At 32.4% G+C, this 15986-nt stretch overlaps 2 protein-coding genes across 7 annotated transcripts; both read right to left on the bottom strand.

Moving 5' to 3' along the window:
* Window positions 1-1411: 1411 nt before the first annotated feature.
* On the bottom strand, window positions 1412-5860 carry LOC110709758 (disease resistance protein RGA2-like). Of its 2 annotated transcripts, XM_021887993.1 has the most exons (3): window positions 4910-5860; window positions 1855-2210; window positions 1412-1617 (listed from the first exon to the last, which is right to left on the bottom strand). In XM_021887993.1, the coding sequence occupies exons 1-2, from the start codon at window positions 5532-5534 to the stop codon at window positions 2176-2178; spliced, it is 660 nt and encodes a 219-aa protein (XP_021743685.1). In that variant the 5' UTR covers window positions 5535-5860; the 3' UTR covers window positions 1412-1617; window positions 1855-2175. The 2 variants fall into 2 exon arrangements, with proteins under 2 accessions (XP_021743685.1, XP_021743684.1); XM_021887992.1 differs by lacking the exons at window positions 1412-1617; window positions 1855-2210 and adding an exon at window positions 2761-3028.
* Window positions 5861-10360: 4500 nt separating this feature from the next.
* Window positions 10361-15896, bottom strand: LOC110709757 (HIRA-interacting protein 3-like). 5 transcript variants are annotated; one of them, XR_002509032.1, is made up of 10 exons: window positions 15500-15888; window positions 15250-15355; window positions 13378-13682; window positions 13128-13233; window positions 12669-13031; window positions 12510-12589; window positions 12276-12400; window positions 11078-11338; window positions 10667-10732; window positions 10361-10558 (listed from the first exon to the last, which is right to left on the bottom strand). XR_002509032.1 is itself a non-coding variant. In XM_021887991.1 (9 exons), the coding sequence occupies exons 1-9, from the start codon at window positions 15598-15600 to the stop codon at window positions 10719-10721; spliced, it is 1461 nt and encodes a 486-aa protein (XP_021743683.1). In that variant the 5' UTR covers window positions 15601-15887; the 3' UTR covers window positions 10361-10718. The 5 variants fall into 5 exon arrangements, 2 of the variants coding, with proteins under 2 accessions (XP_021743683.1, XP_021743682.1); XR_002509031.1 differs by having other exon boundaries at window positions 11060-11338; window positions 15500-15886; XM_021887991.1 differs by having other exon boundaries at window positions 10361-10732; window positions 15500-15887.
* Between the last annotated feature and the right edge of the window lie 90 nt (window positions 15897-15986).

The following is a 15986-nucleotide window of genomic DNA, read 5'->3' as shown; positions in this document are numbered from 1 at the left end:
CGACTCAGTCTTATTCCGGTAACATTGTTCTGTTTTATTGTTTACAACAGTTCGATTTTTAACAAACACACCATCGATCAGATCCCTGAAACCAAATTACTCGGCCGTATAATAATGTCGTTGAGATAATATATGATTATAAGATTACTTTTATCAATTTGATTGGCGACAGACTTTGTGATGCGGACGAGTTTAGTGCGTGGATCACTGCCAGTAACTATGCTTATCGCAAAATCATATTGGCTTTCGAAGGTTTACAAAAATGTCATGTAAGAAACAATTTTTGTATCACACTCATGAGAAACTAGGACATCCCTTATTAATTTTAAGGGTTATCGGCATTACCACCATGGTTGAAGTGCTCGAAGCCGTGGGTGTACGGCACTACGTCCCGTCACTACCATGAATTTGTGTATTGGAATAAGTTGTCGGACATCAATGATATAGATAAAATTTGTTTACAAGGATTGTTAAATAGACAATCGATCGTAAAATTGGCGTGCGAGTGCAAGCATATGTTTCATGACCATTGTATTCTTAAATGCCTTCATCAAAATTCAGTGTGGGGCCTCCTGAACTTCTCAATAGCGGTCCCAATTATTATTTTTAGTGCATAGATCGTCTCAATTTGAGACTACAAGATTTGTGATTCTTTAAGGAAATACCGAGTTTTTTTTTTTTTTTTTTTTTTTTTTTTTTTTTTGTGATTTAAGCATTATTATTGTACCAAGCATTATTCTATATTGATTAATATTTCTTTTATTATTATGTATTGCGGTTGAACCTTCTTAAGTTTTAATTGTCCGTAGTTAATCGTACTGTCATCACGTATTTCATACATAATTCACCAAGATTTATTACTTAGAATTATTTGACTATTTTTTCAACCACTGTAAAATATCAAAATTTTTCCTCACGCAACAAGATTTGAGATTAGAGAAAGGAAAGAGAGCAAAATAAAAAAAATAAATTCAAAAGCACTTGCATTTTTTTTAAAATTTACCGCCAAGCCCAAGGACGACAATGGTTGAGAGATGTTTTTTTGCTTATCTGCTTCCCTCCTTGACATTATATTGGTTGTGGACAATTCTAAGGCCTTTATTAAATTTTCTAATTCATAAATCTTCTGGACTCATACTCGTCCCTTATTGATGAGATTATTAAGGTCTTTTCTTTTTAATTCTAAAACCTTATTTAAACGCGTTACTGTTTTATCTAAATATTCTCTTTATTTGAATTTGTTAATGTGTGTAAATTGAACTTGATGCAAAATTTATCTATTTATAAATAATTAAAAGAACGTAATTTTTGTTGCTACCTTTACCTGGAGACGGAGGTCCGGAGTATATTTTACCACATATACTTTGGATGTCAATTCAATTATCAAATGTATATTATTAAAAATAACATGAACAAATAAATTAACTAACATATATAGTTGTCTCATAAATTACACTCAAGAGCCATCACAAACAAGTCCAATTCTTGAATTTATTTATCACTTGCATCATTCTCCTTCTACGACAATCAATTTTGTATCCATTTGTGAGCACAACACCACAGCCTCCGCCTCGATTATCTTCGGGTCTAGAGTTTGTATGTCGATGAGTGTGTTGACTGTTATAAAAATAAATTAAGATAAAAACATCATATTAGACGATGTACTTAACATTTCTAATTTATAAGTACGACTTACAAACGTTGGAAGCTGTCATATAGTTGTATACTATATGAAGAATATGAGTATATGACACCCAAATTAAAAGGAATCCAACTTCAAGCTCCTCACCCAATAACGTAAGAGTAATAAATGTGAATCAAATCAAAGCATAAAATAAATCCCTTGATAATTACCTTCATTTTCGATCAGTTGCAACACCACCATCAACGCCTCATCGATCGTATGATTTAATCGAATGATCCAAGCAGACTCCATGCTCCATCATCATTTTCTGGTGTCTTGTATAATTTCATGATCGATCTCAATATACGGAGCATGTGAGATTTTTTTCCATTCAGATCCAGAATCAGGCCCATCATCTTTGTCACTTATTCTTTCTTTCAAAACTGGACAACTGTAAATGACGATTATTTTGAGATTTTGGGGAATATGCTTTTTGGCAGGTAGATGTCTCAGCTTCGTGCAAAAGAATAACTGCATTTCTTCGAGAGTGCCTATCCCCTCAGGAAGTCTTTCCAACTCTTCAAATCTTCCAAGTGCCAGAGATTTAAGGTTAGGGAGGTGGAGTTGAAGTAATTGTTGAGGCAGACACTTGAATCTTTTCCGGTTATTTTTGATCTCTGAGACAGGTAGATGTCTGAGACAGCGTTTTACATGTTGAATTTTTTTTAAAAAAAATCGTGATTTTTAATTTTTTTTAAAACAGAAAATAATAATTTTAAAAAAAATTATTCTAAAAACGCGAACTCAGTCATCGTTTTTAGTGTAAATATTTTTTTAAAAATCAGAAATTAATAATTAAAAAAATTATTCTAAAAACGCGTTTTTAGTGTAATTTTTTATATTTTTTTTAAATCAGAAATTAACAATTAAAAAAAATATTTTAAAAACACTGACTCAGTCAACGTTTTTAGGATAAATTATTTTTTTAATTTTTTTAAATCAGAAATTAATAATTTAAAAAAAAATTATCCTAAAAACGCTGACTTAGTCAGTGTTTTTAGGATAAATTTTTTTTTTATTTTTATTAAATCAAAAATTAATAATTTTTTTTTAAAAAATTTATACTGAAAGCGATGACTCAGTCAGAGTTTATAGAGTAAGTTTTTTAAAAAAAATAAAAAATTACGAAATTTTTTTTAAAAGAAAAAAAGTCAACATGTAAAACGCTGTCTATACTCTGATTTTTTTTAAAAGGCAGAGTATAAAACGCTGTTCGAGACAGCGTTTTACCCTAAAAGCTTAGTTTGGTAAATGGTTTTACCACGAGTCTACTTTACAAAATAGTTTTGTAATTAGACTCACTTTGGAAAAAAATCCTCAAAATTCCACCAAAAATCATGTACCCTAATAACAAGACAAACTAAATTAGGATGGAGGGAGTATAAACTAACATTAAATGCATGTATGATCGATCTACGTTTTCTTTGTATGATCACAAAGGTGTGCTCTCACATAAGTTAAAGGACAATGTAACAAGGATTAACTAAGAATCATTATATCTTGCTATCGTTTTACTTTCTGTAAATCAAATGAGTATTTCAAATATATGTATTTAACCATAAGAGCAAATATGTAGAAAAATTTGGGTATAAATTGGCATCCCCTTTCATAAGATCATTTAATTAGGTTATACCATATACTACAATTTAATTAAAAACAAGCTATGAGACTCTCTAGGGTTTCCCCTTAGGAGGGGTTTTCTCTGGTTCTCTCTGGAGATTCTCCTTTATGAGGATTTTTCTAGCCTCCATTGCTAGATTTTTTCTGCTTTTTTGAAGGTTTTCCATCACTCTTCTCCTTTAATTTCTCTTTCATCTCTTTTCTTCTAGCCTCTTTTGGGAATCTTTGTAGGGGCTTTCATCGGTGTTTTTACCGGTGGTAAGCCCCAATTTTTTTTAATTGCTTTCAATAAATTGATCCCATCTTTGAGATTTTGATTATTCTATTACGGTTAATTTCTTTTTTGTTTGTCTGTCAAAGATTGAAGATTTAGGGTTTCTTAATCTCCGGAACTATCTAGAAGACTATATGAGTATTTTCACTCAAACAACTATTCATCAGTGGATCTCAAGCCGAATTAGTGTTAACTCACAGATTGTATTGCTTCGGATGAAGTTTTTTATTAAGGCGATCGTTGATCAAATCTGCGATGTATCTAGTTTTAAGGTGATTTGTACTTGTGTTGGAACTCTGTTTTTCCTAGGAATTGTTTGTAAGTGTCGTTTGGCTATCTTTCCTTAATGAAATCCTTTTTCTTCTTGTAAAAAAAAAACAAAAAGAAATTGTTCATTTGTAAGCAGTTATGAACTTATCATTTTATTTTATTTATTTTGAAAAAAATAGTGAAAAAGTATTTTTGCAAATTGAGAATGGCAATTTGGGGAAACACAAATTTATTAACCAAAAATCCCTTTCTCTTTGGATAGTACTTTAAATAAGCACAAAGTGTGTCTCATGTGATTTTAATAGTTTTGACCGATATATTTTATGCATCATTCATAAAAATTGCTTTTGATCATTTTTAGTGAAAATTTATTGGTAACATTATCAATATTATTCTTTTGTTAAATTTAAATTGTAATAAATTATTTCTACATTTTCTCAATCTCTTTCCTCCTCTCGGGCAATATATTTGATATTTTGTATCGGATTTTTCCCTATAAAACTAAAGAAAAATTTATGTTAATAATCCCAACTTTGGATTATTTTGGAGTAATTTTAACTTTCAGGTTGTTTTCTTCCTTCAATCCAATTGACTGGTGATCGGTTAAATGGTTTTTTTTTTAAATAATAACACGCATCGCAAGTTAATTGGTGAAAATATTATTTATTTATTTTAATTTCCCAAATTAAGCTTGATGGTCTCGTTAATTAGACTAATAAAATAACAATATATACCATTAGGGTACTATGGGTAGTTCAAAATCGGACACCAACTTTTTACTCCTATCCCCCACTTGGTTTATATAACAAAGATATACTTAAAAATCAATTTTAAATGTATTATAACTATAGTAGCACTTGCATTGGTGATAGATAAGGATGCTAATTCAAAATGCTAAAATCTCATAAACTACTTCAAAAAGAATCTATAAGATCGAGATAATGACAGTAATAAATTAGTTTAGTTTAGATCGAATGTAATAAGAAGTAGTATATAGTACCATAAGCATTACATGAAACGCAAAACAAATTGAAAAGCACTTGCATAATTTTAAAATTTACCTCCAAGACCAACGACGGCAACGATTGAGAGATGTTCCTTATCATCATCATGACTACACATCATTTCGAGCAATTTTTGCTTATCTGCCTTCCTCCCAATTAATTCAGCACTTGAATTATTCCGAATATGCTCCAAGTGTGTCCTCTCGTCATAACTAAAGAGTGCCTCCTTGTCTAGATCTCTTTGTATGAGACCTATTCTCTTAGCCTCCTGATCTACCTCATCAAACTTGGAAATAATCTCAAGTACCTTGTGAGTCATCCGAAAGCGGAAAACTATAGGATTATTCGAGCAAGAGAAGAAATTACACACCTTTTTTTTGCGTGTGAGGTTCTTACCCTGCTCGATCTCCCTGCGTAGAATCTCATAGTCGTAGTCATCCATGACATTATCGGCAAAGTAAGTGATATCCTTCACTTTTTGAAGCCAACGTTTCACACGCTCGCTTTTCGCTACATCATTTGCACTTCCTACATCTTGTAGGAACGCTTGAGTGTCATTGAACTTTTCCTTCAGATTTTTGAGGTGACCTTCAAAACCATGGGCAAGACTTATCTCTTCCCAAGCTTGAGCAGCAACATATTGGGTTGTTGCTTTTATAACATCTACGGTTAAATCTACCATTTTTTTTTTTTTTTTTTGTGGGGATTAAATAGAGAAAGAGGTGATACAATTCAATATGAAGTTCACTAAATTGAAACTGGTTTGTTCTATTGGGCAATGATTTAATACAAGCTTAATTATGTTTTTTTGGTGTGCATGTGATAATTTTTTCATGCATCTTGTTCTCTTTAAATAATGTGTAGAAATTGATTCCTTGCTAGGTTTAGTGTAAAAGTAATCAATTCTTTACTTGTTATCACAAATCTTCCTATTTGCTTTGAGTGATACCGTAATATTATTTATCCCTTGCTTCCTAATCCAATTCTTACTTTTATCTTGCCTATCTTAGCTTTGAGGAAAGTAATTGATTCTAACCTTTACTTGGCTTGTATTATCAACGAATCCATTGTATGCATGTATAAGTGTCCCAAGTTATGAATACTAAAGTGTACCCATACAAAATGCACGGGATATATATTTTAAAGAATGATATTTAAAATAAATTTAATAACAAAAATTGTTTTTCAAATACGGGAAGTTGATTTTAATATAATAACTAATTGTTATAGCACCGTATGTCACTCACAATTGACCCAAAGGCCAATTGATCTGACCCAAAGGCTGTTGAAGAGCTTTTTTGTTGGCAGTAAAATGGTAATAATATGTTGGAGGACATACAATTTCTCCAATATCCATTTCTTGTTAAACTCCCAAATTTTTTGTTTTTCCTGTAAATTTGGAATTAGGTTACCAAAAGAAGAAAAAAAATGTATGAACCAAATAAGCAAGCATCATATACCAACCACCCTTATTTTATTGTGCAATCTATGCCACCTTCAATTCTTAATCCTTCATTCTCATACCCTCCTCAATTTCAATCTCTCCCCTCTAACCCTTCTGTCTCTTCCTATTTATTGTTATACTCCGGGTTTTGGAGCACAACCTGTATATTTCAGACACGGGTGTTGCTTCAGCAAATTAGGTTGTCAAACAATCTCCCCTGTTACTTATTCTGTGGAATGTTTTCGTTTTCTCTGAAAAATGGATAAGTTTGTTTGTTGTTTTTAATTGAATTTATGATTTATGATTGAGTTTTATGTGTTCTTGATAGAGTAAAGCATAAACATGTGTACTCAACTAGGGGTATGTTGTATACATTAAATAAAATAGCTTGACCTTTTTCTCCATTTACTTAATCCATTTTTCTCAATTATACTGTAATATTTTCAACATTTCCTTCTTTTTTTTAATAACTATACTATAAATTTATTTTAATAGTTTGATTAATATCTTATTTTAATTTAGATTATGTGATATTCATTTGATCCAATCCTTGCACATTACTGTTTGCAAAATTCGAAGTTCTGTCTTTTGTTTCTTTCTGATTTATTTTCACCAATATTTCGGAATTTTTGCTGATAATCGGATTGTACAGCACAACCTTTCGGAGATAAGAAAAATCGATAAACCATGGTGTGATGTTTGTAGAATCGGCTGCAAGTAATGATTGTCTTAATATGCATTTAGTAGGAAAGAAACACCAGAAAAGCTTACAAAAACTCCAGATGCCCATTAATACTGTCTCAACTGTTACTTCACTGCCCGTGCAACGTAGAATATAATTATTGAAACAAATTTGTTAATATTTAAATTAACAAATTACGTGAAAATACATTTCCTTCTATTTTAATTTTTAATAACTACACTATAAATTTATTTTAATAATTCCATTAATATCTTATTTTTATTTAGATTATGTGATATTCATCTGATCCAATCCTTGCACATTACTGTTTGTGAAATTCGAAGTTCTGTCTTTTGTTTCTTTCTGATTTATTTTCACCAATATTTCGGAATTTTTGCTGATAATCGGATTGTACAGCACTACCTTTCAGAGATAAGAAAAATAGATGAATCATGGTGTGATGTTTGTAAAACGGCTGCAGAAGCAATGATTGTCTTAATATGCATTTAGTGGGAAAGAAACACCAGAAGAGCTCCAGAACCCCATTAATACTGTCTCAACTGTTACTTCACTGCCTGTGCAACGTAGAATATAATTATTGAAACAAATTTGTTAATATTTAAATTAACAAATTACGTGAAAATACATTTCCATCTTTTTTAATTTTTAATAACTACACTATAAATTTATTTTAGTAATTCCATTAATATCTTATTTTTATTTAGATTATGTGATATTCATCTGATCCAATCCTTGCACATTACTGTTTGTGAAATTCGAAGTTCTATCTTTTGTTTCTTTCTGATTTATTTTCACCAATATTTTGGAATTTTTTACTGATAATCAAATTGTACAGCACAATCTTTTAGAGATAAAGAAAAATCGATGAACCATGGTGTGATGTTTGTAAAATCGGCTGCACAAGCAATGATTGTCTTAATATGCATTTAGTGGGAAGGAAACACCAGAAGAGCTTACGAAAGCTCAGAACCCCATTAATGTTGTCTCAATTGCTACTTCACTGCCCGTGTAACGTACAATATAATTATTGAAACAAATTTGTTAATATTTAAATTAACAAATTACGTAAAAATACATATACCTTATATAGTTAACTCATATAAATATATAATTATGTATATTGATAATATACTCAAAATTAGCTTTTTATCTATCCCATATTAAATAATTCAAGTTTAAATAAGCAATTGTATCTTGATATTTTAAATATTTGTAGTTAATTTTTTTGTTTATAAACAGAGAAAGAGGCGAAAATACACGGAAAAAAAAAAGTAATAATTTAAGTGTATTATCAAACAAGACCTTCTTTACTTCCAATGCTATGTTCACTTTTTCAAGAAGAATGAATTTTGTTCATTCTAAGGTGTTTTCTCAAACTCCTCCAACCTTCCTTTGTCAGGTTTTTTTTTTTTCAATTTTCCCTGTTTTTTGACTTTGATTTAATGTCTCTGTTTTTTTTTTTTTTCATGTTCCTCATTCTCTACCATGTTTTAAAATATTTTACAAGTAATTTTTATAAGCTGCTAATTTACTTTCTTTGTTTATTTTCATGCTCCGTTTTAGGCTACAAAAGTTAATTTAAGAAAAACCACTTGAATTTTCACCGTGGCAAGCCTAAGAAGAAGGGAGAAATGGACGAGAGTGCGCAAAAGAAAGTTGCTGCTTGTTACTATTGCAACCCCCTCGGAAATTTTCGTCCTCTCATTGATACAAAATCCGGGGGTCAAGATGGATGAGCACTACCTGAAACAGCATGCGAATGCGGTTTTTAAGGCGGCGACAAATATGTATAATGAGTGTCCTAAGTGTCTCAACAAATTCAAGATAATGGATGATTGAGAGCTTCACTTGAAAATTGTGATGTTGAAAGATGGGTTAAAACCATCTTAGTTTAAGGAGGAAATTTCTAGTTTTGGTTACTCTATTTTAATTCCTATTTGTGGTTTTTTTTTTTTTTTTTTGGCTAAAATTCCAATTTAATTGGGACACCAAAGTTTGCTTATTTCAAATTATGCGTATTACGAGTAGTGTGTATAACTCACTTTCTAAGATAAGAAATTTTCTTCCCAAGAAAGGATAGATGATTGGTTGTAGTGCATAATATACTGCTTTATCGTCACAAACAAAGGCTGGTGGACTGGTGTGTAGTTCATATTAGTCAGTCAATGCAACTTATCACTTAAATTATGCATGTAGTGTAGGAAATTTTTTTTTCATAATGAATTGGAAATTAAGTACTCTGAACTTATGAAAGAATCATAAATGCACCTTGATAAGATTAAGGTAAGGGGGTTGGCGATCAGGTACTTGTTTTACAATTTTTTTTTTTAATTTCAGTCGTTCCAGACGAACGACTAAAATTTTAGAATGTTCCATGGAAGGAACACCTGAAATTTTAGAATCTCCCCCAGAACATTCTAAAACTTCAGGCGTTTCCCCCCTTAAATGCATGAAATTTTAAAATGTTCCAAGGATGATTCTAAAATTTAAGGCGTTCCTTTTATGATTACGACGTAAAAAAAAAAAAAAAAAAAAAAAAAAAAAAAAAGACGACAAAAATTTAGAGCATTCACAGACTCCGTAGGCTCCGATGATCTTTCCAGTGGCGTCGTTACTTCCTTAAACTTGTCCATTCACCGTTTGCGCTAATTGGTGAAGAGTAAAGCAATTTTTTAAAATAAAAAATATGATGTGGTGGTTGTTCATAGGTGATGGTTGTTTGGCGGTTGATGGGGTAACAAGTTAGATAGTGGTTAAAGAAAGTGAAAGTGAAATAGGGTATATTTTATATAGGGACATGTTTTGTACAGTCATGTTAAAATTGATCAGGTTGAAATTAAAGACATACGGATTGTCTCACAATTCATAACATGTAATACTTAATTGGTTTAATTTAATTTACTCAATCTCCCCGATTGTTTTTGCCCTTAGCAAACTTTCTACGCAATTAGTCAACTACCAAAATCATCTTATGACTTGGACAATCTTGGGCGTTTGCATATTTTTAAAAGGTTACAAATTCGATCAATTTTTGTTCACTTATGAAGTACTACTTAGTGTACTCATATCCACTTCGACGTCCCAACATATCTACTCTATTTATATATGTTTATATCTTGTCTTAACATATATATGTTTATATATGTTTATATGTTTATCTACTCTACTTAGTGTACTCATATCCACTTCGACGTCCTAACATATACAATGCGCGTGACATGCTTGTAAAAATGTATAATCACATAATTTACGTACGTATTACAAACACAATACTCAAAGTTCAAATCACACAACTAAGAATGACATATGCACTAAACTAAAATAAGTAAATTAAACTTATATGGAGTGCAAGACTCTAAAATATACAGAACAATTATGACCAATTACACAACAAAAAATGTATCTTTGAATTGCAGAATACAAAGCTCTTTTCAATACCGTCCACTTATATAAATATATAGAACAATTATGACCAATAACACAACAAAAAAATGCATCTTTGAAATGCAGAGTACAAAGTTTTTTCCAGAATTCTAGCCATCTTCCTCTGACAGAGTTCCTATTTATCAACCTCTAAAATCAGATTTGTGAACTAAATACTCTCTTCCTAATTTTAAGAAAACTGTAAGCACTAAAAAAGCAGCATAAATACATATTCATCCTATACCTATCAAATTCCTCGTCATTGGTCCTTCAAGTGAACCGTCCAGGATCAATCACTATTCGCTATTACCTGCAGAGAAGAAAGAACCAAAACCAGCATGAAAGAGTATACAGCATACAGGGCAATAGTCAACCATCAGAATTACAAAACTCTTTCTGTAGCTAATGTTTCCACATAACAGGAAGAGACCTTGTCAGAATATTAGGACCTCAACCTAAGCATCACACAGAAAACTACAATGGAGTAATTCGGTTTGTGAGAATGTAGTTCAACTGACCAATATTGACTATACAGTATCCACTCAGACAAAATATAGCAATCAAATGCTTCTAATCCCTGGACCAAGAGGCAACGAAGGTTGGCATGTTATGAAATTGAAGAGAAAAAAAAAATTACTTTTGTCAGATGCCTCACTTTGACTGTCATTACCACCATTCTCCTGGTTTTCATCAGCCTCCACATTTTCTGCTTCCTCATCCCCTTCTTCTTCTTCATCCTCATCATCATCATTCTCACTTTCTTCTGATTCACTTTCACTGAGATCTGGAATTTTGGGCTTAGGTGGAGGTATAAAGCTGGTGGTAGATCGTCGGCGACCACTTGAAACAATATTGCTTAAATCTATGCCTTCAAGTTCTTTTGCTCTTTCCTTCCTTTTCTTTACATCCTTGATCTCTGTTTATAATAAAAAGTCAGTGATGTGCCTTTTCATGCTCTCCTATCAGACAGAAGTATTGTGAGACCTTATAGGCACACACCTAAGCTCCAATGAATAATTTCAGCACCTAAGCTCCATAAATTGAAAAGCTTCAGCCAGTGTGAAAGTAACTATTAAAATGATCTACAAAAGTGAAGCCAAAATAAATTTAAGAATGAACTAGCTTAGCACATGTCAGTGATTGGTGAATACAGTACCTACTGCAATAAGCTCAGTTAACTTTCCTAAATTTTGAAATATATCCAGCGAAGGAATTTGTAAGTTGTAAACTTTCAGTAGTCAATGTTACCAAATGGAAAAAGCTGTAGCACCACTTTCAGCAAGTGAATTTATGGATTACCAAGAGACAATGATTTAGCAAAGCTAGATCCTGAAGAGGAATCAACAAGCACCAACAGCTTAATTATTCCACACAAGAGCCAATCATTGCAAGCTGAACCAATACTTTACTACAGCCCCTAGTCTAAAATAACTGCACCTTATCCAATATTCCAATTAATACATCAATGTTGAAGCACCTGAAATAAGTCCACATAACAGATTATTGCAAGCCCATAGAATTCTGAACGAGGTCCAGAAGGGTGTTCACATCTTGTTTTTAAACAATAAAGCTCTTGATTCTACAAATACTTGGCCAATGAGAAGGCTGTTTCTGGTATTTTTTACATTCATTGATGCTCATGGTATCATATATACCCATGCATGCAAAGTCTAAATCTTTCAATGATACTATTGCACCTGAATTTCATGCCCAATTAAGCTGTAGATGGTAATTTTATAGATACAGTTGAAGAAAGGACAACCAAAAAATATAAAACAGATAGTAAATAGCAATCTAGCAATACAAGCACAAATGTACAATCCGTACTTTCTAGTTTCTACCACCATACTCACCTTTTTCAGAAGGGTTAGTAGACAATCCCTCCTTCGCAAGCATCTCTTCAAGCTCTTTCATCAAGCAGGATTCACGCTTGTTTTCAGGAGCCTGTTTAACTTTCTTGTATATAGCAGGGGAAATACTGCAGAAGAACAAAGGAATAACATTAGCCTTAACAGAAACCATGTGGTAACAACTTGTTCAATTACTAACATTAATTTGAAAGATTGTGATACTAAGAAATTAGAGACCTCAAGCCACAAGATTTGATCACTGATTTTAAACGCTCCACTTGCTTTCCATATGAGGGTGGTTTAGGAACTTCTTTCTTCTGTTAAGTAAAATACTTCAATAGAAGATAATATTGATAAAGAATTTCATCAATTAGAAGGGATAGAGAGATATCTCACCTTCTTAGGTTTCTCAGCAGATGAATCAGAATTATCATTGTCAGAAACATGTCTGCCTTCCTCCTCACCACTTCCCTCTGATGTAGATTTTGAAACCTTACTTTGTTTTCTTTTAGCTCCTTTTGTGTCCTCCTCGGTCTTTTTACGTTTTTTGACTGACTCTGTTTTCTGTGGCTTTCTTTTGGTAGCACTTCTCTTTCTAACTTTCACTTCCTCTTCTTCAACCTCATCACTTTCATTCCCTGAAGAAGCAGCTGTTTCCTCTTTTCTAGAATTGGAAGAGATTTTTCGAGAAGAATTTTTCTTAAAATTCTTCTTCTTCTCACTCTCAGTGGATTGAGGAACATCAGATAAGTTTAATATCTGAAAAATTAGTGTCACACCTATTAGCAATGTTTATCTCAAGACGTCCACTTTTTGTTATCTCTTCCAAATGAGTTCCAATATATGTTAGCTCACCTCATCCACTTCCTGACCGATAAACTTCTTGAACGGATCCAATGAATGTTTTTTGAATGCTAAGTCTTCCTCCAGGAGCCGACGTAGTCCAACCAATGTAATATTCCTGAGTATAAAAAAAAAATCTTCTTTACTATAAACTCTTCCATACACAAATGAGCATCAAAAGATACAATGGAAACCCCTCCCGCCTTCCAAGAGAGAATGAGAGAGATGACAGCTATAAAAATTGAGCTATAGAAAGACATACTCAGAATTTTCTCTGAGATAAGAAGCTCTAGCCCAAATGGCCTTCTTTATTGTGATTTCATCTGGGACAAGTTTGCTTTCAGTGTCTTCAGCATCAACATTAGGTTTTTCTTTCTTATGACCTGTCATGAGACCCATAACAGGAGAGTCTTCCATTGTTTGTACACCTCCAGCGTTAGCCTCCTCTGCTTCGTTTTTTGCTTGAAGATCATCTACAGGTTGTGGTTCGTCAGTTGAGGAAACAACATTCTCCCCAGCTTCATCTTGGCTCTTGGACAAGTTATCAGAAGTAGCAGATTCTATGCACTAGCATTCAGAGAAGAGCAACATATATTTCCTTGAGTATTTGATCATCAACATCATCTTTATGAATTCAAGACAAGGTAATTATTTCCCATGGAAACCCAATTTTTATAAAATTAATTGAGAAGCTGTAGCATTATCAGCAGGCCAGTTTTCTCTCACTTAAATTTCCTTGTTTATTATTATCTACAGTGTAAGGACATAAAGGAAGAAAATCTAAGCATCTGAGATCTGACTAGGTCACTTAAATTGACGAAAATTGTTTCTGAAATCTTAAGTAAACAAGGTTTAAAGCAAACAAGTTATCTAAAGAGGATTTCAGGTCAGGAATAACCAGAATCATTCAACTAAAAAGAAAGGTACATTGCCCAATAGCCAAAGACCACATGGATGGAAGAGGGGGGGGGGGGCAGAAAGAGAGAAAGAGGCACAGAATATTTCATCTCAAATAGCTGGAGGGGAATGACCCTGATTGGTCACTCTAGCCTATATTCAATGGATTACACTTCCTCCTTTCCCTATGCCGTTCCTCCTAAACGTGAATAATAAAGCGATTTTTTTCATTTGTTTCTGCACTTGCATGAATACAGGGACTTATTTTCTAAATGTTTTGACTTGTTTAGTATGCCTGCAAAGCACCTTCCTTTTACATAAAGCTACCATTCAAATAAACCCAATAGATTCCTCTCGTATCTTTTCTAACATTTAAAGACACTTCATTTGACCTAAGATTATTATAGAAGACAGTGCTGCCCGATGACAGTAAGCTAGACCAGTCAATTTACCATTTCCTTCCCCATAACAGCTTAACTCAATCCACTACTTAGTTCACCAATTTTCTTATGAAATCTTATCAGGCATATATGGGAAAACGGAATAACAAAACATCCACTTATATATAGGGTCATCTTAGGCAATAAATTGCCACTTAAAAAATTATTCATATAAGAGTGTCCAGTTATCAGAAAAACCCTCAATTATATAATAAGAAATTGATGTTAAGTTTATCAAATCACTGGAATATATATCTATAGTCATAAGCTGTCTCACAACCTTCCAAATAAAATCAATAGCTCCATGCTTCTTCTGACACTGCCACTCTCTAACTAATCTCGGCTTCTATGTTTGAAAACACACTTTCACCAATTCTTATCAATCATGAAGAAACTAAACAATCATCTTGCCCCTTTTACAAACACCCCAAAATGGCAAAACTTGCTACCACATACTAAGACATCGAAAAAAAATAAACAATTAGCATTCCCCAACACCCTTACTTAAGCAAGACTCGTCCTTTCTCCAACCAAACCAAGCTAAATAACAAGCCAAATCACTAAATGCATTATAATCAGCAATAAACAGCTCAAATTAACAATGACTAAACAAAATTAGAACTTGAATCCGTAATCGCTACTGCATAAAGCTTAAAGAAGTATCAACAATCCAACATTAACCAAAGATCTGTTACAAATACACTAAAAATCAATCAAAATTTAGCTCCCACAACAATAATCACCACACTCCAATACAATACAATCAATCACAAACAAATCATCCAAAAAAAATTTACCGTTTGAAGCCATTGTTTAACAAATCGTTTATGAGTATCCAAAGCGTGAGTCTCTAACCCTAAATCCTTCTCAAGTAACCTTCGCACTTTCTCAAACGTCAAAGAACTGCAAATTCATTTCACAAATCACAAAACAAAATCAAAAATCATCAATCAAAAACTCAAACAACAAAAATTAACATCAAATAGAACCCGAAGATGTTCTAGAAAGTAAAGAAGAAGATTAAAGAGAGAGAGAAAGAGGAGTTACTCGGCTTGTTCTTGGAAGTAAGAGGAACGAGAATTAATGGCGGACTTGATTTGTGACTCGATATCGAGCGCCGTTTGGTTATCCTGAGCTTTTTCCGCCATTGTTAGAGGATGTTCTTGCTCAATAGAGGTTTGTGGAAAATGAGGTCAGCAGGTTTCAGGGAAGAGTGAAGTCACTTTTTTTCTTTTTTTTTTTTTCTTTTTTTTTTATTGCCGTGTGTGGACTTTTGCGCATACAAGTAGTACTATTCTATTTTCTATGAGAATTTTTTGTCTTTTTGAATTTCGAATTTTTGACAATGAAACATCTTTTAAAAATTACCCTCCATCTTGAAAAAAATTGCGCCATATGTTTTATTTTGGGTTGGATAGACTAAATTCCGAATTCTGATTATATAAAGGAGTAATGCTACATAAATATTTAATATATTTTTTAATTTAGTATTAATTTAAAAATGTATGATAAAATTACGTGTAAATTAGTGTAA

The sequence above is a fragment of the Chenopodium quinoa genome, unplaced genomic scaffold (assembly GCF_001683475.1).
Source record: "Chenopodium quinoa cultivar QQ74 unplaced genomic scaffold, ASM168347v1, whole genome shotgun sequence".
NCBI lineage: Eukaryota > Viridiplantae > Streptophyta > Magnoliopsida > Caryophyllales > Amaranthaceae > Chenopodium > Chenopodium quinoa.
The sequence above is the reverse complement of the archived record's forward strand: the minus strand, read 5'-3'. Positions and strand labels throughout refer to the sequence as shown.

What these genes read in the sequence shown, in the direction of transcription:
- LOC110709758 (XM_021887992.1), bottom strand. Translation starts at nt 5,534, where the DNA reads ATGGTAGATTTAACCGTAGATGTTATAAAAGCAACAACCCAATATGTT. An exon ending in TGCCGTCGTTGGTCTTGGAG is followed by an intron (nt 3,029 to 4,909) that starts GTAAATTTTAAA and finishes TCTTGTTATTAG; the next exon opens with GGTACATGATTTTTGGTGGA.
- LOC110709757 (XM_021887990.1), bottom strand. Translation starts at nt 15,600, where the DNA reads ATGGCGGAAAAAGCTCAGGATAACCAAACGGCGCTCGATATCGAGTCA. An exon ending in TATCTCAGAGAAAATTCTGA is followed by an intron (nt 13,234 to 13,377) that starts GTATGTCTTTCT and finishes TTTTATACTCAG; the next exon opens with GAATATTACATTGGTTGGAC. An exon ending in CTGCTGAGAAACCTAAGAAG is followed by an intron (nt 12,590 to 12,668) that starts GTGAGATATCTC and finishes TTTACTTAACAG; the next exon opens with AAGAAAGAAGTTCCTAAACC.